Here is a 22,578-nt window from a genome sequence, read left to right on the forward strand (position 1 = left end):
TAGCCTTTAAGGCCAACAACCATGTGTTCGTATCTGTGATGGAGTTGGTGGGTGGGAAACCTGCCAAGACACTGTCCAAACATATGCCTGAGTTCTTGCCTCTGTTATATTCTATAAAACGCTTCTGCATCCAGAGGGAAAGGGTTAAGTGGAGGAGCAGATGTCCAAGAATAAAAAAAAAAAATGGGCATCTCATGCCCATAAGCTATATACAAATCCATCCAAAGCAGAACAATGATTTATTTACTAGAAGGACAGGTATCTCCCCCAGATGTTGAAGGGGAATGCAGACTTTCCCTTGTAGCAGTGGTGGAGGGGTTGGATTTTCAGCTTCAAAGAAGCTAGATGTGGCTTTGGAATATCTTTTTTTTTCGGTCTGTGTATTTTCTGGGTGTTTGTCTATAACAACTGCGGTCTCTCTGAGATGGTAAACTCCTAGAGAATAGCAACCATGTGTTTCACCAGCATTGTTTGATGACTATCACTAAGTGACTCTCAGTCAGAAAGCTGGGAACAGGGCACCGTTTCAGAGGGTTCAGTTTCTCGAGATTGATGATTCCTGGCTGATGGCTAGAGGCTGACTTAAGCAGGGAGGTGGAACGAAATGCCCAGGCTCCAATAGTCTCACCAATCCTCCTGCAAGACAAGCATGTGCCCGAGGGCCACCTGAGGTTGTCCCAGTGTGGAGGCAGAAAACCATCCTAAGCATTCAGCCTAATTAGTGGTGGGTAATAGTGAGATCTTTTCTGCATGGGGATGGCAAAGTTTTATGAGGAAATGTTGAGGATTCTCATTCCCTGAAGTAGAGTTCTCATTAAAAAGGGTTTCTTTTCCAGGTAAACTACATTTTCTCCATTATATCTTTAGCTCTTTAAGTCTGTTCCTGAGGAAGACTAAGAATAGCTTTCTCTGGAGATTTTTCAGACAGTTACAGCTCCCCATGGAAGCAGGTGACTCTGGTGTAGTTTCCATGGAGAAAGGAGTTGAATCATACAGCCTCCAATGGTTCCATTCAGCCCAAGCAACCTAGGACTCAGCAACCTTTCAGTAGATTTAGAGAGATTCGGGGCTCTGGCCCTTGCACTGACATGCCCCAAGCCTTTGATCAGGGAGCTGCCATCTCTACAAGCCTTACTTTCACCATCTGTAGTACCATCTAGGTCAGGAGGTGTTTTTGATAAGCCTGAGTCAGTCTGCTGTTTGTTTAGAAAAGATATCCACACCCAAGAGAAACTGTTTCTTTAAACAAAATAGTGGCAGACCATCTTATTACGCATGACGGAAGCAACCTTCTTTCAAGAGACAGACATTGCCTAGAAGAAACCCCTCTGTTTAGCATGCCTTCCTTGACTGCTCCAAAATCCTTGACCTTGACTCGGAATTCTGATGAAGTTTGCACTGCAGATAGGCACCCAGTTACATGTTATCTATTTTGTCTCCCAAACTTAAACTCTAAGCTCTGAGAAGACGAGGGGTATTTAATTAATTAATTAATTAATTAATTACCTACGAATCTTGTGCATCGGTTGAAAGAAAAAAGAAAACAGACAAGCTTTTGTTGTAGATTGAATGTGTGTATTCTCTCCAAAATTCCTATGTTGAAGCCTTTAACTCCAAATGCGATGGTACCAGGAGGTGGGGCCTTTGGGAGGTAATTAGGTTTAGATGAAGTCAGGAGGATGGAGCCCCCGATGGGATTAGTGCCCTTGTAAGGAGAGGAAGAGACATCAGAACTCAGTCTCTCCACATGTACACAAAGAAGAGATCGTGTTGAGCGTACAGCAAAGTGGCTGCCATCGGCAAGCCAGGGAGAGAGCCGCATCAAGAACCAAATCTGCTGGCACCGTGATGCTAGACTTCCCAGCCTCCAAAACTGTGGGAAATGAATGTGTGTTGTTGAAGCCACCCAGTCTGTTATCTTGTTAGACTGTGTTTCCCTGAAAATAAGACCTCGCCGGACAATCAATTCGAATGCATCTTTTGGAGCAAAAATTAATATAAGACCCAGTCTTACATTGTATTATATTATATAAGACCCGGTCTTATTTTATAGAAAAATAAGACAGCATCTTATATTAATTTTTGCTCCAAAAGATGCATTAGAGCTGATGGTCCAGTTAGGCCTTATTTTCGGGGAAACACGGTAGCAGCCCAAGCTGATGAAGACAACTAGTTAAGTTCAGACTGCACTTTTTGTAGGTGTGGCTCTTTGGTATACAATGCTCATCTTTTAATATATGAGTCACGTGAGCCAAGAAGTAGAGGCAGTGATTCCCTGTAAGCCTTCCTGCAGTGTAGACAGTGTTATTCCTGGTTATGTAGTTCAGAGCCTGGCTCTCAGACCCTTAAAGAATATTCTGTTAGCCACTAATTGTTCGTAAATTCCTTTGCTTCTTGAACTAGCCAGAGTGGATTCCAATATCCACAACTAAGAACGCTGATCAATGATATGAAAAAATACAGCTGGAAAGAAACAGATTAAACAAGTTTCTTTATAGCAGGACTTCTCGAAACCATTAATATAATGTACATAGTCAATCTCCAAGAGAGAGATGGAGTGTGTGGCCGTATCTTCACCTAATCCTCTGGGGACTGCCTATTGCATCCCAGAACAGTTAATCTTGCAAGAATTTTGCAAAGAATTCCAGGTCTGGTACAAATTGTCCATTCTGTCCTCCCGAACAGAATTGGTCCAGCCTATAAGTGCTACCCCAGTTATCGCTGCAATTCCCAGCTCTCTGACGCTGGGCTGCCTGAAATTGTTCCCTAAAACAGATTCTTTTTTAACACCATAAAGCAATAGAAATGAAACAGAATGGTTTCCATTTTCTTTAACCTGAAGGTAGATTCTCACTTGCTGCGTCCTCTTTGCTTTAGGTCTAGTGGCTGTGAGTCAGTGTTTTGTTCATCACTATTTCAACACAAAACCTCACTGAAAGTCATCCTTCTATGAAATTTGTATAAACCCACTGGGAAGAGAGAGAGAATCCACATAGAAATCGATTCTGTGTTTCACCAGCTATGCTTCCTTTCTCTCCTAAGATCATATATTCCACAGTTTCTTAGAGATTTTTCTAAATGGTTAAATTATGTTTCAAACTCTCATATTCATCTGTCCACCATATTGAAAGTCTCTTTTACTTATTCACTGGGAAAACAGATAGCATTAAAAATATTATGCACCTTGAGGTTAGAGATACCTGATTCCTAGCTCTGCTACTTGCTGGTTACGTGTACTTAATAAAGGGCTTAATCTGTCTGGGCCTCAAACATCCCGAATCAGACTGGCAAACAAGGCTTCTGGGAGGAGCCCTGCCTTATGGGGGAAGTGGACAGAGGAGTAAATAGCCGAGTTATCTGAGAAGAGGAGATGCCATGCAAATCCTGCTAAAAGTCTGGCCTTACTGAGCTAGGCCCTGGCAGCAAGGAGAGAGATGAGAAGAGTTCATTACATACGGGACTCCAATCTCAAAGATGTTGTTCTGGATCAACTGCTTCCCCAACATGATGATACTGAGCTGAATGCAGAGCTCCATGAGGCAGCCCCCGGGAGCACACTGCAGAGAGGGAAAGACACAGGAAGGAGCGGTTAGGCCAAGGGAGCTCGGAGAAGCAAGGGCATGAATTCAGCCCTGCTGCAATCGGGATAATGATGGCGCTGGGGGTGACAGGTGACCTACAAAGCACTAGCCAGGCAGGAAACACCAGTGGCTCTACTTGCCTCTTCCATGCGGTAACCATCGAACACATAAACATAGCTTCCAGGTCTGCCCACAAACCTGAAATCGAGAAGCGCGGGAAGAGTTAGGGAGAAAGAGAAAGTCAGGGGCACTTGAAGGCATGCTTGCTGTGGGGAATAGCTACTGCCCAATGTCCTTGAAAGTACTGGTCAGGGCAGTTCACACCTCTGTATCCACTAACAATCACCTATAACACCTAGGCTGCCAGGGCATAGGGGCTAAGGCTGTTGTGGGGCTGGGAAGATCACAGGGTGTGTATGTGCGGGGAGGATAACTTCCGAGCCGAAACACAATGAAGTTGGATTATCTCTAAGTGCACTGTCTGTGCATCTTCTTCCCTCCACTAGTGTCCAGAACGGAGTTCTGATTGCAATTCCTCTGTGAGCGCTTCTGATTTTCCCTGAAATTAAGGATGAGATGGACTCAGTTGTAAGTGGAGATTCCTGGGATCAGGAAAAAATAAAAAATCTAGACTTCTTACTGAAAATATTCAAAGGAATGGAAGAAGCCTGCCTCATTCCTCTTCTGAGTAGTGTCGATTTTATTGGAGGATAAGAAGACCGGGCAGGTGGGGGAGGCAGAGAGATAAAAGCCAATCATGGAACTAGACAGGTAATCAGAAGAACCCTACGTATTTGAAATGTCATTCCTGTGTCCACCTGTTAAAATCCTACTCATCTATTTAAGGCTCAGCTTAAATGTTTCCTTCCCTGTGAGGTCTTCTTCTCTCTGTTCATCAAGTGTTCACCAAACACTTTTTTTACACCTCTTCTTACAGCACTTATTGCAGATTACAGTGTGTTGTTGCAAGACTATCTCTTTCAATGTACCACAAGTTCATCTAAAAGCCAGGACCCTATTTATTTTTTGCCCAGAATATCATATGGATGCCATTTGTTATTGATAATAAATCTAGACAGAAAACACCAATTAAGTTATTTACTCATTAATATGGATAGTCTCTCTGCTACTACAATTTCCTGAGAGTCAAGGGCAGAAGTCCTGGGAAGGGGTTGTGGTTTGGGCCACAAACACATCTGTAAAAAAATTATCAAATGTGGATGGTGACAGTTCTCACTACCAATGTCTGCTTGATAAGCATTGAGTTGTAGGGAAGCTTTCCTGACATACTTGATGCCTACTGGGAAATCTCCTTGTAGGTAGCCAATTAATCTGACTAGAGAAAATATTTTTCAGAAGTTATTTTCACATTCACACCTAGAGTATAATGGAGAATTTGACTTGGCTTAGTTGCTGGTTTCTGGGAAAAACCTCTAAATCCTTGAAATTTCCCTATAGGAGTGTCTTTGTTATTCATGGTGGGCCCTTGGGACTATACCTAAGTTTATGCTAATGAGATCACTCAGGACGAATGAGACCATGCCAGAAAGACCAACCATGTGATTAGATGGTTGGGGCTTTGAGACACATGATAGCAGCCTGACCTCAGTCCTGAAGATGGAGTTCAATCACACGGCCAACGATTTGATCACCTATGCCGGCTTAATGGAACTCCAATAAAAACTCTGGACACTGAAGCTTGGATGAGCTTCCCGGTTGGTGGTACACATCAATGTGCCAGGAAGCTGACATGTCCTGAGGACACGGAAATTTCTGTTTAGGACCTTCCTAGACCTCACCCTATGTGCCTCTCCCATTTGCTGGTTTGGATGTGTATCCCTTTACTATAATAAAACTATAATTTTAAACATAGCACATTCCTGAGTTCTATAATTGGTTCTAGTGAATTATTAAACCTGAGGGGTTAGTGGTTGTAGGAATTGTTGTCTAAACAATGAATGTTCTGGGAACCCCACAGCTTGTGGCTAGTGTCTGAAGTGCGGGCAGTATTGGGGAAGACTGTGCCCTTAATCTGGGAAGTCTGCACAAACTCTGGGTAGTTATCATCAGAATTGCATTGCAAAACCTAAGAGCCACTGGCTAGACATGATATTCCCTCCTGGCTCATCCTCAAAGTTTGGAGACTCAAATTCTTTTTAAGACTCACCCTTCAGGGCCCAGAGCCAAATCCATGTAGCGTTTTCCCTATTTATCAGAATCTGAAGATGCTAAAACAAAATGATTTAGTGTTAAAGCCACTGCTTCATGAACAGAAAGGTAGAGGTGGACATGGGGGGTGGGGCTGAGGATGTGAACTGACAGTAGGGACAGGCTAACTCTTCTGGAGGACTCATACTTAATGACCAATTTCCCTTCCATGTATGACAACAATACACTCACCTCCCCTTGAAAAAGGCCACATAGAAGATGGGTGAGTAGGCATTGACAAACTTTAGCAGGAATGCTTTGAGTATCAGGCGCTCTTCAAAAGTCTGTTCTGTTTTGGGAACCTCTGAAAAAGAAGAGCAAAGCTGGTAAGACTGAAAGACAGATTTCTCAACTCTCCAGAGCTCTGACCCTGTGACATGAGCCGTTGTCTCTCAGCTTACTCCTTCAGAGTAGAAACCAAGAGATCCAGTTCTCTGGCACTTAGAATTGAATTCATCTGGGAGGTCCCAAATGGTGTGCCAGGTAATATGAGGTCCAGGGTATATTACATCATCACCTTTCTCCTTACACTTCCCCCCCTTATCCACTCAAGCAATGGTTTCACACTGCTCCTCAAAGAGGGGTCTGAGCAAACAGAACTTCCTCCCACCACCTTCATCGAGGGAATTCAGCTTCTCCCTGTATAATTGCCACTTCTATAAGATTTTACCTGAACAAAAGTCCCTGATGAAAAACTTGTTAATCACTGAACTAGAATCCAGAGGCAGCAAAGACTCATCTCGGGCACCATGGCATGGTTCCTCTTTCTCTCTCCATTTTTGGCAGGAAAGCTGTCACCTGTATGTTCTCTGGGTAGGCTGAGTCATCTTGCATTCACTCACTCAGATGATGAAGGATTATCAAATAAGTGAAACAAACACAGCCTGGGCCCTAATGTCTCAAACATGGGGCTCCCAGTGTGTTCTATCAGGTCCAAACAGAGGAGTCAGTTCTCCAAAGAACTCTGAGAAACAGTGAATAGAAATCTCATTGGTGCCTTGAGAAGACTCAAGATCCATGGGACGCTCCAGTGGGACGTTCCAGCTGAGCAGAGTACTTAATGGGGTCACCACAGACCGTGACAAATAGCTTGGCAAAGAAAACAGGTTATAGGGCCATACTACAGGGCCAAAAGCAAAGCACTAAGCCTGTATCACGTGCACTCATAAGTACAGCCTGAAAGTATGCTGAGCACAGGGCCAAAGTGCCAGGCCATGCTGGCCAGGGAGTTCTGGGTCCAGATGAGACCAGTGTGTGGACATGCCTGGCACGTCTGCCCACCTGACTCACAGGTAGCTTTGGTTAGGGATCATTAGAAAAGTGGACACAAGACCCTGTTCTAGCCCCTAGAATGCCCTTCCCTGATCCATGCCCTCAGGTACAAATCCTTCACATCCTTTAACATCCAAATCAAATGTTACACATAATCTCCTTCCCAAAGCCTTCCCAGATGCCTTCAGCTGGTAGTAAGCTTTCTCCGTGTTCTTCTATAGTATTTTATATTTCTGTAGTATGCTGTGTTTAAGATTATAGGAATGCGCTGTATTGAAAATTATAGTTTTATTCTAGCAAAGGGATACAAATCCAAACCAGCAAATGGGAGAGGCACACAGGGCAAACTCTAGGAGGGTCCGTGCCTTTGAAAGTCACAGTGATAGTAGATTTCATTGATTGTCTGTCTCTTAGTTTGCGTTACCCTCAAAAGTCAAGGATTTAGGAGTAAGTAGTTTATTTGGGAGGTGCTCCCAGGAAGCTTGGTGAAGGAGAGGGGTGGTGAGTCAGAAAAGGGAGGGAACACAATGTGGATGGATTCACGAAAAGGTTAATGCCACAGGCAACTGGGACTCAATCCCAGTGGGGACCTTCTAAGACACTGTGAAGCATACCTCAGAATCATTACACTGAGGGGTGAGCAAGCAGGAGGCCGTCACTGGTTGAAGGTCACTGCTGGGTTTGACTCTATGGCACTTCAGCTTGCCCTGTGCGTGGGCTGAGCATGCCCCACAAACAGAATGCCGCAGACAGCTGCAGTGACCTCTGGGGCAGCCAAGGGGATGTGCGTGCTGCGCAAGAATGCCTGCTCCAAGCTACTCTACAGTACGGGCATTGCACGTGGGTGCATGCATTTGCTATTTCATTTCATCCTCACCTACTATGGGAGGGAGATATTACATCCCACTTTTTTGGATGAAGGGAACTAAAGCCCAGAAAGGTTAGAGCCTTGCTCAAGATCACATAGCCAGTAAGTGACAGAATTAAGATTTGAACCCACATCTGCCTACCATACTTTGAAATCAGGATCTTTGATTGATTCATGTGTGCATCACATACTCGCTTTCACCTCTCCATCCTCCACCCCAATGCCTAACATCACGCACTTAACAAATATTTGTCACTGTTCAGTTCACATTTATTGGGCACTAGCTGTGTACCAGCACCTTGCCAGGATGAATGACGACTTCACCATTTTTTTAAGGAGCTGCATTTAGCAAAGTCGCTATGAAAGCCTTTTGCAAACTGCCAAGTATCCTCCAGATTTACTCTATAAACAAAAAGGTATCAGCGCCCCTCTAATCATGAAAGCGGGGAATCCTAGGGAGAACAATGCTGCATTTCCACAATACGTGTCCCCACACAGCACCGTGAGCCCCTCACTTATTGGCAAGCCTAGAGTCTTGCTTATTAAGAGATGATACGCAACAGTGTCAGCAGTGGTTCCAGCATGAGCAGAGTATTGCTAAGGGGACGACCACAGGCAGACCTGAGCCCCTGATGACCCACGGCCACGGAGAGGACTTACGAACAGAAAAGCTTAGAGACCCAACAGCGCTACATCACAAGTGTGATTTGCCTTGATTTCTTCCTAAGGCTCAAAGGGCCTGTGGAAATGAGTTACTCACTTGTCCTATTCCCCGTAAGCCCTGAGAAACATGGTGTCAGTCCTGCCACCCCAGCGACACTGAAAACTGGTTCACTCCCCAGTTCCCTTTGACTCTGAGGCCCACTTCAGTTCACTTATGTGGGTGAACAGTCCTAGAGCCCACAGAGCACCCTGCCACCCTGTGTGTGGCTAAGCTGTGTGTTGAGGGGAGAGATTATTTACTTGTTTTGTTTTGCTTGCAGAGATGCCTGTAGGTGCAGATTTTAGCATCAGACATATTTGAGTTCAAATGCAGAATGTAATTAGAGGAGTGAATTATATAAAAGAGAAAATGTCACCTGCCTCACAGGGTTGCCCTGAAGCCATGTTGAGAATGCTTATGAAGCACTCAGCATAATACTTGGCATGCAGTGGACCTCAATAAACGACAGCTTCTACTGTCATCATCATCACCGTCACCCAGGTCCAGCAGCCCTGTTTTTAATAGTCCAGTTGGGCCATTCATGGCCAAACGTTAGTGTACACGTCTAGCCCCTTGAGGTTCTGGGTGTCATTTCCATGTTGACTTCTGACCACTTTCTACCGGTCAATGGTGAGCGTGGCTGGCAGATGACCCTGCTGGCACACAGCTGGGAAAGCTGAATCAACACAGCCTGTCCCCACCCTTGCAGAACCACCTCCCCAGCTTCCTGAGGTCCCCCTGGCAAGTTTGGAAATAGCATTGCCTGCCAGGGAATCTGAAGACATTGTCATAATTCTATAGGAGAGGAAGTTGGACAAGTCTACCGTGATAGCCCTCAGCTGGTAGAGAGCTTTTTGGCTCTTTCCTTCCTGCCAAGCCTGGATGGACACACATACAGCCCTGTGAGCTATAAGTCCTGGCCCACCCACCACTGCCTTGCCCACTTAGCATTTGGATAAGGATTTGTCCTCCCCATTGACAGTTAACACCGCCGCTGCTGCTCGTTCTCTAGTTTATGTGTTATCAAAGCCCCTCAGATCTTTAACCTCTCAGGCCTTTGCTGTTCTTGCTACAAATCTTCCCCGACAAAGAGGTCTGTACCTCCCTGTTAACTGATACTTGTCAGGTCCTCCCTGGACTCAAGACCCACGTCCACATCTTCAACCTGATTCTTACTCTCCCTGACTAAAGGAAACAATGCTGAGGCCCAGGTGGAAATGCCTGCCATCAATTTCTAAGGTCACTTTTAGTTTTAAGATCTCATAACACTGAACCCCATGTGGCTGTTAACCCTGTCACTTTCCCCAGCCTGTCCTTCCCCACCGCTGCCAGGAGCAGTTTAGATGGCTTTTTTTACACTGAGCACGGTCAGTGTAATACAGCTGTCGCCAGATGTACTTTATCTACTATGCATATTTATTGAATGAATGAATGACAGGGGAGAAAAAACATTATTTGGAACAGTGGAAAATTTTTGTCATTTATTAAAAATTCCCTGTCACATTCCAAGGAGGGAAAATCCTTCAGAGGGACCTTCGTCTGCTGAGCAGGATAATGCATGTGAAGATACAAGAGCAGGGCAGCCAAAAGAGAGTTACATTTCCCTGCATGAGATACCAGATGGGAGTGTTGGAGTTAGAGGCAGGACCCAGAAAACCCTAGAGCCAGTAGGATGGGAGAGGGAAGAGCAGAGAGGGAGATGAGGGGGCTGTCACCAAAGGAGGAATGTGACAGGCTGGGGGCGGCGTGCAGTTGTGGAGGTGCCCAGGGGAAATTTTCATTAGCTTCTGCTGTGTGATTTATAGTATGACCCCTTGTCTGCCTTCCCATAGAATCTTCAGTGAAGATTCATTAAAACCTGCTTTCCTTGCAAGTACTTGAGGAATTCTGGATTTGTTCTTGGGGGAGGGAATGTGCCCAGGGACTGAGTCCTACTTCAAGGTGGGCACTGGGGCATGAACAGAGACTGCCCAAGGCACCTGTTGTATCTGGGTTACAAAGAAGAGATTGGGAAGAGAGAGGAAGAGGATAGAAACAGAGAGAAAGGAGGAGGAGGAGGAGAAAGAGGGGAATAGGCAGGAGGAGGAGGGAAAGAGAGGGAGGTGGGGGAGGAGGGGCGGAAGGAAGGAAGGAAGGAAGGAAGGAAGGAAGGAAGGGAGGGAGGGAGGGAGGGAGGAAGGAAGGGAGGGAGGGAGAGAAAAAAGGAGGGAGGGAGAGAAGAGAGAGGGAAGGAGGGAGGGAGGCAGGAGGAAGGACGGAGGCAGGGAGGGGGAAGGAGGGAGGCAGGGAGGGTGGATAAACTTTTCAATAGGAATTTGGGCCTCTGTCCAATGTGCCTAAGGTGACAAATTCAATAATAACTGCATCTCCAATCTTGTCTCTCACTTTTAAATATTTTGTGGATAAAAAAATTAAAACCGATGTCACCCAAAATAAGTAATCAGGTCTGAGAAGTTGAAAATTTGGGAAACTTATAAATGTGACTAGAAGGGGATTAAGGATGAGGTATGGAGAGGCACATGTCTTTGATTTTCTTTTATAATCTCCTTTGAACTCTTTGTACTTAAATCTCCTAGTCCCTACAGGAATTTCCTCCAAGGTCTCTGGAAAGAGAATCTGGCTCTTTCAGAGCTCTTTGCTCCAACTGGAAATGAATGGCTCCTTTCCTCCACACTGATAAATCATGGGCCTACTTATTATTTATTAGCTTTAGTTTTACAAACAGCTTTTGCCTGTGCTGTTAGGGCCATGAGCCACCATAAATAATGGGCATTCCCAATAAACAATCCAAATCTACTTGATAGGCCACTGAATCAGCTGGGTGCCCCCCACCTCAGAGCCCTGTGGACATGTTGTGTGCTTTGCTGAGCCTCCTGGGAAAGGAGGTCCTCAGGGAACACCTCACAGGGAGGGAGAGAATGGAGGCAGGGTAGGGAAGGAGTATCAAAGCCCTGGAGCTCCAGTTGGATTTTTGGATCTTTTAGCAGCCAACACAAGGAGCCTCACCTGCCTATGACAGAGATTATATGAACAAGTTTTTGCAGAGTCCACTTGGGGTGGGATGATGTCTTCAGGACACGTAGGACAAACTGCACTCAGGCCACTGAGCAGGATCACCTCACAAGACACAAATCTCTGAAGAAGTCTGAATCTGAGCCCCATGAGAAAATGGCCCAGCCTTGTGTTTCATAAGATTCCCAATAGAATGCCTTTAGATTTGAATTGCTACAGGAATGTAAAGGAAGAGAGTCAACTTGGAGAGAGCGTGAGTAGGTAGAAGGAAACCTCTCTCCATCCCTCATATGCTCCTGAAATCCCACAGCCCCCAGAAAGCCACCCTAAGTTGATTAGATGCCATCTGAGGGTTTTGTGTGCTCCCCACCTGTAGAAACAATTCCCAACAGAAAGCAGACTCTACCTAGGACCAGGAAGGACAATCAGATAGAATTCCTGTCCAGAGCCATTATCCACCACCTTTCTTTCAAGTGTTAAACCTCTGGAGCATGGAGTCAAGAAAAAATATGACTACCAATGACCCAGCTGTAGACTGCTTTAGAAAATAATTAGTATGAAAGCCCAAGTTAGTCCCTGGGGGCCAGCTAAGAACTCAAAGTCTCAAGAGCTCCATCCTAATCATATGGAAGCAGAATGGCCAGCAAGAGGATGCCAGCTGCAGAATCTGAATTTTTGGAAAAGCAGCTTCTCCTAACTTGTGTCCCTAACAATGCAGCCAGCAGATATGTAAAGATGGTAACGAGACAAAATGAGTTGATGTTCAAGTGTATATTTCAAGTCATACCAACCCTGGCACTGCTCTGGGCAAAAAATGGAGGGCCTGAACCTGTGTGGCTGAGTCAGAAAGCAAAGGCACTGACTCCTCTCCCTACCTCTCGCCCAGGGCAGATCAAGCTTTTGCAAATAGCAATGTTTTCTGACAGCCCAACCATCTGGTTTTCCCTCCATTTGTGGGTGTGTGTGCGTGGAGGGGGGAGGATGTCTCAGACTCCTGTGTGATGTTGTTGCCTTGTTTGTTCCATGGGGAGGGAATCACCCTAGGAGAACCCAGCCAGCTGGGTAATTAGGCAGCCAGTTCATTGCCTAAGGGAGCTAAGAGGCTCCAGAACTAAAGATTGAGGATGGGTGTTCCTGAGATATTCCTGTAGCCCTAGAGAGTTTCTCAGTACAAGGGATCTCTCCCTTAGAGTCAAGAAGATGGCTCTTGCTCCCAAAGGTATATGAGACTTACTGTGCTATATAGCAGCTTAGCCCAAGGTGACAGCACCCCAGGGACATCTCATTTTAAGAAAAAAAGAGACTAAATAGAAAGGGAGCACTGGGGGGCAGGAGGGGATTGAGAGAGAGAGAGAGAGAGAGGAGAGAGAGAGAGAGAGAGAGAGAGAATAAGAATGAATGTTCTGTTATGGGCCCATCATGAGAACTCCATAGCCAGTGCCCACTATGTGCCAGGCACTGTATAGACACTTGACATGGATTCCACATTCTATTGTTACAACTGCCTTATGAGAATTTTTTCCCCATGGCAATGATAGGAGCAGGGAGAAAACAGGTATTTGTGCCCAGTTCATGACTACAGACCCTCCCATGACACCAATGGGGCACCTTGCAAATGCACACACTGGTCTGGAAACCAAGCCCCCGGTGAATAGGAAGCGAGTAATTCCATCCTCAGTGCATTCCCTCATGTCTTCCCAGGGTAGGACAATCCAGAGGAATGTTTTTACCTTTTCTGTCATTATCTTCTTTTTGTTTAACAAATATTTACCAAGTGACTATTACGTGCCAGGCATTGGACACTGGAAATGCAGTGGTGGGCCAACCAATAAGCTTCCTGCCCGGTGGAGCTTCGAGTCTAGAAGAGGGAAGACGACAAATAAGACCATTTCGAGGACAATGAGTAGTAAATTAATGTGCAGGGAGTGAGAAGGAGAAGGAAAAGGTGACAGGAAGACTGTCTCAGTCAGAGTGGGTGTGAAAGGCCTCTGAGGAGGCGACCGCTCAGCTGAGACCCGGAGGATAAGGAGGGGCCAGCCTGGATGAGCTCGGGAGGATTCCAGCAGGAGGCAGCAGCGAGGGTGTAGGCCTGGGGACAGGAACACCTCAGGATGTGCAAGGAATAAACAGGTCTAAGTAACTAGGGCATTCTGAGCAAGGAGAAAGTATTAGGCAGTGGAACTGGAAGGGAAGGCAGGGGCTGGTTGACGGGATCTGTGGGCCACCGGAAGGACTTACGATTCACTGGAAGCACAACAGGAAGCCACCTTAGGGTTTTGCACAGGGGAGAGGTATTGTGACATTAATTTTAAAAGAATCACAGAAAATGAATTGTGTATGTGTGGTAGGGAATGGGGAGGGGACAGACGTGAAAACAGAGAGACAAACTAGGAGTGTATAGTTGTCCAGGCCAGAAATGACCAATATTAGAATGGAACTTGTGAAGAGTGCTCAGCTATGTCTGAGGGTGAAACAGTCAATACTTAAACAGGAGAGAGAGAGAGAGAGAGAGAGAGAGAGAGAGAGAGAGAGAGAGAGAGAGAGAGAGAGAGAGAGAGAGACACATATCCAGGATCCAGGATGATGCTTGAGTTTTGACAGGAACATTTGAGTGGCTGGTGGTGCCATTGCCTGAGACAGGAAGAATGATGAAAAGTAACAGGTTTGGAGAAAAAACTAAGAGCTCAAAGTTAGACCATTGAGTCCTTTGGATCTCTGTGCTTTGTCCTCCCTAAGTCATTCCCCAAGGGTGTGGAGGTTGGACTCGTAATTTCCTAAGTCCTTCCTGTTTCTGGTCTTCTGTATTCTATAGTACAATTAACAAGGCTAGGACAGAATAGACGAAGACCCTGGGCTACGAGTCAGAAGACCTTTCTGTCCCAGTGTCCCCAGATAAGTGATTTACTTTTCCAAGCCTCACCGCCCGACTTCCTAAAATGGCGCCTCCCTGAAACATTTTTTGTGAAGACAAGTGAAAGACGGTACCGGAAGCATCAAGCATAGTATGAGGTCTCACGCATTTGCTTTTATTATTATAGTGTGGCAAGGCACTCTATTAGACATTAAATTTGTACACTTATTTCCTCTTCTTTAGTGACAGAGGTGCCAGCAAGTTACCTAAAAGTCTACAGAACCCTTTTGCAAGGTCAGGGGTGAGCATTTTGGCATCACTTGGGGTGGTGAGGACCTCTGGAATCACTGAGGGCCACGCGCCCGAGAGAGAGAAGTGGGGTATTATGAGATCTGTGTTTTGAAAGTGTAAGAAGATAAGCTCCTAGGGTGGATTTCCAGGGAGAGAAGGGAGTCCTTGGTTCTGGGTCTATGTGATGTGGTGACATCCCGGAGATGGGGAGGGATTTGTTTATGTGCCCTGAAAGCGGGGGACCCTGATAACTGCAGACCCTCAGCTGAGCTTACTCTGAAGGAAGGGTCATCCTTCCTTAAAGAGCCCCGTGGCTGGTGTGGGACCTGCCATATGGAGGGACCATCTCAGCAATGGTCCAACCTCTTCAGTCAGATGGGACAGGGACAGCATCCAGTAGCAATGATATGTAGCAACAACAGCCAAAGGAGCAAAGGGCTGGTCACAATCCAGGTATCTCCCTGTGTAAGCATGGATGCTGGGCTGACCCCCTCTGTTTTTCAGGAGCCCAACAGGTAACAGAATTCATCTCAGATGATTCAAAGGAAGGGATTCTAATGAAGGCACTACTTATAGCAGTGAAAGTACAAGAAGAGATGGTGGCACTGGGGCCCAAGGAGGACCCGGAGGGAGGACGCATCCTGCAGAAGCTATAATCATGAAGGAATGCAATTTTGCCAGAGATGTGGAGAAGGAGGGGGTAACCCCAATTTACACTCTCCTTCTGCCCTCTAAGCTCCTTCCATTGCTTCCAATTGGCTGAACCCCACCAGGAGTCAAGTGGGGGAGCTGGGGTGACTCAATCTGCTGGGCCTTAGGAACACAGAACATGGCAGAGAAAGGTGGACAAGGGATCTGGAGAGGAAGCCCGGCAAACAGAGAACCACCACCACCACTCCTCTCCCTTCTCATGGTTTAAGTCTCTGAGTTCTTAGAAAACTCAAAGAAGCAGGAGAAAAATATATTGTACTTCTTGCTGGTTGGAGAGATGAGTGCTTTGGTGATTAACTGGAAAACTGAAAGAGCCGTGTCCCTAGTTATGGCTCAAGTTTGGGAAGGAACTCTTGCTGGTTACATTAAGTAGCAGTGTTACTCGTTACACATATACGCAGCAGTGTTACTAACAATAGTTTCGTAGAACTGGAATGAATTGTTCCACTAACTTAGGCTAAAACCCTGATCACAGTGGGTTTTATTGGTAGTAGCAGCCCCCGCCTCTCCCCCCGGACGACACTTATAAAACTTTAAGCCAACATCACTGAGGGGGCCCTCAGGCAATGGTAGGATCTACTCTCACCACACCCTTCCCCTGGCCTCACAGATGGGAAGGAAGGGGGCTCTTCCTCCCCACTTGCCCAAGGCCACCCAGGGAGTCAGGGCTGGTGGCAGAGCCAGAATGCAAGCCAGCAGACCTGACTCTCAGGCCAGATTTCAGATTACCTGCACTGTGGTCTCCCCCAACCCCCAAAGAAGGCATAGGTCCCAGGCCACCCCCCACCTACCCACCCATCTCCACAGGTATCCCTGCCCCAGGAATTGTTCCTGTGCGGGCTCAGGCTACAGTGAAGCCGACTCCCCTGGTCCCAGTGCTCTGCGCCAATAAAGCCAGCACTTACTTCATCCTGAACTCTAGAAACACACATTGTCTACATTTGATGGAAAATTAGATCCATCCATATATACCCCAAATGTTCTTTAAAGAATTTTTGATGTCCCAGCAGCCTTTGGTACTGAGTTTTCCCCTTCCTTTTCCTTTCTTTTCTCTTTTCTCTTTAATAGTAATACATGGCCTTTTGCTGAGGATAGCTTAGAACTAGGTGCAAAATTTTAGACTCAGGACTTTCTGGTGACATTTTAATTCTTTAAATTTGTTTTGAATTTAATAAAGCGCATGGCCCCCCAAGTCTATGAACTTAAGGAGGTTTCCCTATGCATGCAAGCGCAGGAGACAGGCGACAGTGCATGCAGAGCTTGCTTCCACGGAGTCTCCCCGCTTGGCCCCGGAGACCCCCACCATCTGACATTCACGTGAGTGGGTGCATTGCATTTTAAATCTTCCGGAGCCTTTGGTGTGTTTCCTTTTGCTTTCCAAACACATTTACAATTTCCTCAGGAACAAGAACAGCTACATATCAGACAGTCGAGTGTCATGATCTGAGCAACTACCTACGTGCTTGGGGGTGTTTTGAAGATTAGATATACTGATATATATAAAGTGAACCGTGCTTGGCACAGGGTATGTGTGTGTGTGTGTGTGTGTGTGTACACACGCACGTGCACACAAACATACACTCACTCACACACTATTCACCACATGCCTTGGTCAAGTTTCTAAACTTCTTTAGGCTACTCATAAGTAAAATGCAAGATGACCAATTTCCTGTGCTATTGTAAAAATGATGTGGGACAATAAATGTACAATGACTACCAGTGTCTGGTACATTGTGGGTGCTTAATAAAAATCAAGTCCTTTCCCCATCTCTCCTTTCTGTAGCATCTCGGGCAGTGACACTGAGGACGAGGACATCAGCAACATTTCAATGCCTCACAAACACAGCCATTTTCATAGGAATGGGAGACTTTGATTTGACACAATAATTATTTTCCAAGTACCTATAATATGCCGGACCCTGTAACTAGGAGAGGTTCAATGGAGAGTGAAGGATGAATTGCACAGCTCCACACACAACCCAAAACTTTGCACGTCGTTTTGACAGGGAGGGGAAGAGGAGGAGGTGGAGGGGAAGCTGGAGTGCGAGGACGATGCGGATAAAAAGGAACCGACGGCATGTGGATTATTCAGCCTGCTATAGACACCTGGTGTCAGCCCTGCCTCCCCGCTCTGCCTCTAGCGAGAACAGTGCCCCACGGCTAGAGCACGAATGGGCCCCCTTCCCTGCCAGGCCTGACCCATGCCTCTGCTGTTCACGATCAAACCCCCAGGATGGTTGGCAGGAGCACTGGACATCCTGCTCCCTAACGTGTGGGCTCAGAAGCTCATTGTTTCAAAGTCACAGTATAAGGAGGGAGCTTCTCTGTTCTCAGTGTTTATGTTCCCCCCAAATCGATGCTGCAAACCTAATGCTCAAAGCGGGCCTCTGGGAGGTCTTTAGTCATGAGGGGGGAGCATGAATGGGATTAGTGTCCTTGTAAAAGAGGTTCCAGAAAGACCCTAGGCGCTTCCCCCCTGTGAGGACGCTGCAGGAAGTCTACAACCTGGAAGAGGGCCCTTAGCAACCTGATGGCACCCTGCTCGCAGACTGCCAGCCTGCCGAGCTGTGAGAAACGAAACTGTTTGTAACCCACATGGTCTGCAGTATTTTGTTATCGCAGCCCAGACTAGACAGAAGCATGCCTTGAGCTGATCTGCTCGGTGACCCTTGTTGCCTGGCCTCCTGCCGTGCCCGAGCCCTGTCCTGTTGGCCTGGTTGTCCGGGGTCCTCTCGCTTGCTCTCTATCCCAGAAACCAGATCCTTTCTCTATAACCACAACCGAATGGACAGATCGCTGGGGACAAAGACAGTCCTGTCCGACCCATTCATTGGGATCTGCACCAACTTCAATTACTGATGCTTGCTGCCCTGGGCTGTACACTTTGTACAGTGAGCTTTGGCCGACCAGGCCCCGAAGCTTCGTCCATTTCCCTAGCAACCCGTTCGAGCACCGCAGGCTTCAGCTCGGGCCCTGCTCTCCTCCACGGCTGCACAGCCTCCACGTTACAGCCGTGCACTCAAGCCCGTGACTACTGCCATCACGGCAGCCAGGGAGACAATCACTGCCTTTATCTACCACTGCTGAGTCAGCCACTCTCGAGGCATTTAACAAACTCTGTCTTTTGTCACAAGGATTTGTGGCAAGAACGGACCTCAGATAGGCCTGAGACCTGGGCCTACTGGGGGACGCTCCCAGGAAAGCGGTCTTCCAGGACCCGGCCTTGTAGGAAACACTTGGGAACTTGTTGTTTACACCAGCTGTTTGCACCTGGAGAGCAAAGCACGTGGTCACAGCCCCCTCATCAATCAGGAGATCTGGGGCAGGAAGCCAGATGGGTATTAAACCCAGCGTGAGAATGGCAAAGGAAGCCCCTAAGCCTGGCAGAATCCTCATCCCATTAGGTGCCATTGTCCACCGCTTTATGACCCCATGGAGGCCTGGGGGACTCTGAAGCCATACCTTTGCCTGCAGGTATGCCGGTCAGCCTCTGCGGTGCACGACCATCTCCGTTAGCGAGCATGCTCTTTGCTACGAGTGAAAACTCAAGTCTGATGCCTTTGTCGTGCCTTCCAGTCTCTGTCCCATCGTGACAACTTTGCATTTGCCTTATTCATCTCAGTATCTCCTCCTCAAATCCTTTTGTAAGCAGGCAGAGTTGAAATAATGAATACATAACACTCACTGTAGCCTCTACTAAGGCTTACAGGATGCCTAGCCTATGGGAATTCCTTGAAAGAATTGTTTTGAATGCATGAATGACAAGAGAGATGATTTCACCAATAGCTGCACCAACAAACTTACGCTAAGATCTACCATGAGGCAGGTACTATAGGAGATAAAAAGCAAGGTAAGACAGAGCAGCTGTGCTCCAGGGCTTTGTAGCCTGATTGGAGCAAGGGGCAGGGACCTTTCCTGCTCACAGAATGTCCACGCATGTCCACACATTTTCTAGCGTCTTCATAATTAAGCTGGTTCTCGCCAGTGCAGCGTGACCAGTGAGGATGACACTCCCAGACTAAAGTGTTTCATAGCCTCTGTGACCACCCAGCTCTCTCTTCCCCTGATATGGTGTCCATGTGGCCTCCATCAGTCTGTGTCTGAGCAACTAACTGTGAGGCACAGAGCCTTGGCCTCTCACACTAGGCATGTAGTGTGAGCAAGAACACTACACACGTCACGTTACACAACTGCGATCTTAAGATTATTACCCTAGCATAGCCTTGTCTGTTCTAATACTGCGAAACACACACACACATGCACACACACGCACACACACACGCACATGTGCACTCACACAATTAAAGGAATGATACCAGACAGGACGTGACAAATCCCATGAGTGGAGTACATAACACATTCCACGCTGACTCCCACGCGGTGGCTGATAAGCCACCCAGTCTGTGGTATTGTATCCCCTCTGCTGTTGCCTCCTCCTGAGTCATCCCTGCAGATCTCTGTTCGGGTGGTGTCCTCCTGTTGTTCAGGTCTCACCTACAACGCTACCACCCCGACAGGCCTTTGCCGACCACCTGATCCAAAGTACACAACCCCCACAGTGATCACACTGCCCTGCTTTGCTTTCTCGCCCTCCAGGAAATGTTCTTGTCTGCTGTCCATCTTTCCGTTATACAGTGTAAACACAAGAAGACAGGGGCCAACCGTGTCTTTGTTGTTTACAGCTGTGTTTCCAGAATCGGGCCGGGCACAATGTAGGCACTCAGTCAACGTCTGAGGGATGAACAAACGAATGAATGATCTGTGGCCCCGGAGTTCAGAAGTGGGTGCGAGGAAACCCACTGAGGGCTGAGTCCCAGAAAAGGATTCTTGGGGGAGGCCAGCCTCAAGAGGTCCTTTAACGGGAGGGTCACAGGGGGCCCTCCTGGGCTACAAATCATTCATTCGTTTGTTCATCCCTCAGACGTTGACTGAGTGCCTACTTTGTGCCAGGTCCGATTCTGGAAACATAGCTGTAAACAAGAAAGACACGGTCCCTGCTCTTCTTGTATTTACACTGTATAACGGAAAGATGGACAGTAGACAAGAACATTTCCTGGAGGGCGAGAAAGCAAAACAGCAATTATAGCAGTTACAGCAGCCTGAGCAAGGCGCAGGGGTAGGAACACAAAGGCAGTCTGGGGTGACTGTGAGTTGAGTGGGTTCGCTGACGTGGGAGAAGCGGGAAGAAGGTGATTGAGAGCCTCAAATTCTAGTTTATACCTGAACTACGGGCAAAAGGAAGCTCTCTGTGGGGGATGAAAGGCAGGGATACCTCCACCAAACCCACTGTTTGAGAAAGGCTGACTGGGTGGGGATTTCCAAGACAGAGGTCCATAGAAAGAGGCCAAAGTCAAGGGCACAGTCATTAGGCTGGGACAACAGTCAAGAAAAGAGTGACAGTCTGTGGACAGGAAGGAAGAAAATGATTAACGAACGATCGATAAAACTTGGTGCAGAAAAGTTCCCTATTTGCCCAATGCCACACAGCTGCGGGTGGTAGGGAGAAGGAGCCCGGTCTAGAACACACAGGTTCTTTCCCCTGGACTCCAGAACTCAGTGGTCCTTCCACTACCCAGCCACACCTCTGAGCCCTCTGGGAACATCCAGTCTAAGACAGACAGGAGCAACAACCTGCGACGCTGCCCGCAGGGTTCCTGAGTGGAGACCCAAGACACCCCTCCAGTCCAGACAGTAAGAAACGTACATCAAAATAGCACAAAAGACATTTGTATTTTAGGGGCAGAATCGGAGTTTGAACCTTAGTTTAATGAAGATAGAATACTTCCCTTGCTGACTGAACATATGCATAGTTTTTGTGAAGATGAAATAGGATAACAATATTTTTTTAGTTTAAAAATACTTTATGAGTATCGCTATCACAAAGGACAAAATGTACTTGCTAGAATCGCATCTCCTTTCCAGGGCACAGGCTTTTTTATGGAGAACTGGACAGTGGTTTAACAGCCTGGAGGGGCCTGAACTTTTGGAGTGAGGGAGGGAGTGCTATTAGAAACGGCAGCTTCATGTAGCTTCATGGTACGGACAATGTTTCATGGCCCAAAGCAAAGAGAATTTGCCCAGCCTTGTACGTGGGAGCTGCTCACTAAACCCTTGCTAATGAGTTTTTGATTGTCAACCACTCCATTTGTCTTCTGTCTTTACCACTATCTGGAGCTGTGTAAGAAAAGTGAAATAAAGTAACGCAAATGGACAGCAGGAAGACATTTCTACATCATCACTGATTCCCTGTTCCTTTCTTCCCTACTTCCTGCCCACACACTCAGTAATCTCCTTTACATTAGATTGTCCAGACTCTCTCTAGTCTGTGGCATCCTATGTCCCTGCCTGAGTAATTCTGCAAACGTACAGCTCCCATCACATCACACTCTTCAGAAACTCCTCAGTGGTGGTGGGAGCTATTGAGTCAGGAGCTGTGGAGGCGACCTTGCTTTCCACTGCTGATGTTCCTTCATGTGGAAGGAATGTGATTAGTTGCAAAGCCCTGCCTTGTCTCCCTGCATTTCTCCTCTTGGGTGACAGAAGGGGGCATAGCGTATCTCACTGGTTGGTCTGGAACGTGACACTGGCATTCCTCCTCTACCCACCTTTTCAGCTCTTCCTTTGGGGAGCAAAGGGCTTGCACTGAGCAGGTGTTTGTGCCCTGCCCGCCATGTCCTAAAACTGGCAGGTCTGCCCTGTCCTGTGTTGCCCACCATTGGGAGGGTAAATCGGTCTGGAATCCAGTAGGAAGCCTATTTGGCTCTCCTGCTAAGCTGCTTCCTCCAAAGTGGCCTTTTCAGCTTTAAAGGTGATATCCTGGCTTTTGTCTATATCTGCCTTTACTTAATTTCTCAGCTGGTTCAGGATGATGGGGGCTTTTCACTGGATGCCCCTTTGAACTCCTGCAAACACTGTTCAATTGTCTATAAAAATAAGCAGAGTCCTCAGCCTGGCATTCGAGGTCTTCCTCATAAAAACAGGTGTCATCAACACTCTGGGACCAGGTCCCCACTATGCTGTCCTGGACATGCCACCGACCCTAGAGCAACCACCACCCTGGGCTCCTCTGGCATCCTGGAAA

At 47.0% G+C, this 22,578-nt stretch overlaps 1 protein-coding gene across 2 annotated transcripts in view; it reads right to left on the reverse strand.

The window, feature by feature from the left end:
* The window catches only part of ANO2 (anoctamin 2), a 309,555-nt gene that overhangs the window by 40,953 nt on the left and 246,024 nt on the right, over positions 1 to 22,578 (reverse strand). For both annotated transcript variants that reach the window (XM_033117469.1, XM_033117468.1), the window contains exons 17-19: positions 5,982 to 6,093; positions 3,722 to 3,779; positions 3,457 to 3,557 (exon numbers count right to left, since the gene is read on the reverse strand). In XM_033117469.1, the coding sequence (XP_032973360.1) occupies positions 3,457 to 3,557; positions 3,722 to 3,779; positions 5,982 to 6,093 (271 nt within the window). The remainder of the gene's footprint in view (positions 1 to 3,456; positions 3,558 to 3,721; positions 3,780 to 5,981; positions 6,094 to 22,578) is intronic.

This window comes from Rhinolophus ferrumequinum, chromosome 10 (assembly GCF_004115265.2).
Source record: "Rhinolophus ferrumequinum isolate MPI-CBG mRhiFer1 chromosome 10, mRhiFer1_v1.p, whole genome shotgun sequence".
NCBI lineage: Eukaryota > Metazoa > Chordata > Mammalia > Chiroptera > Rhinolophidae > Rhinolophus > Rhinolophus ferrumequinum.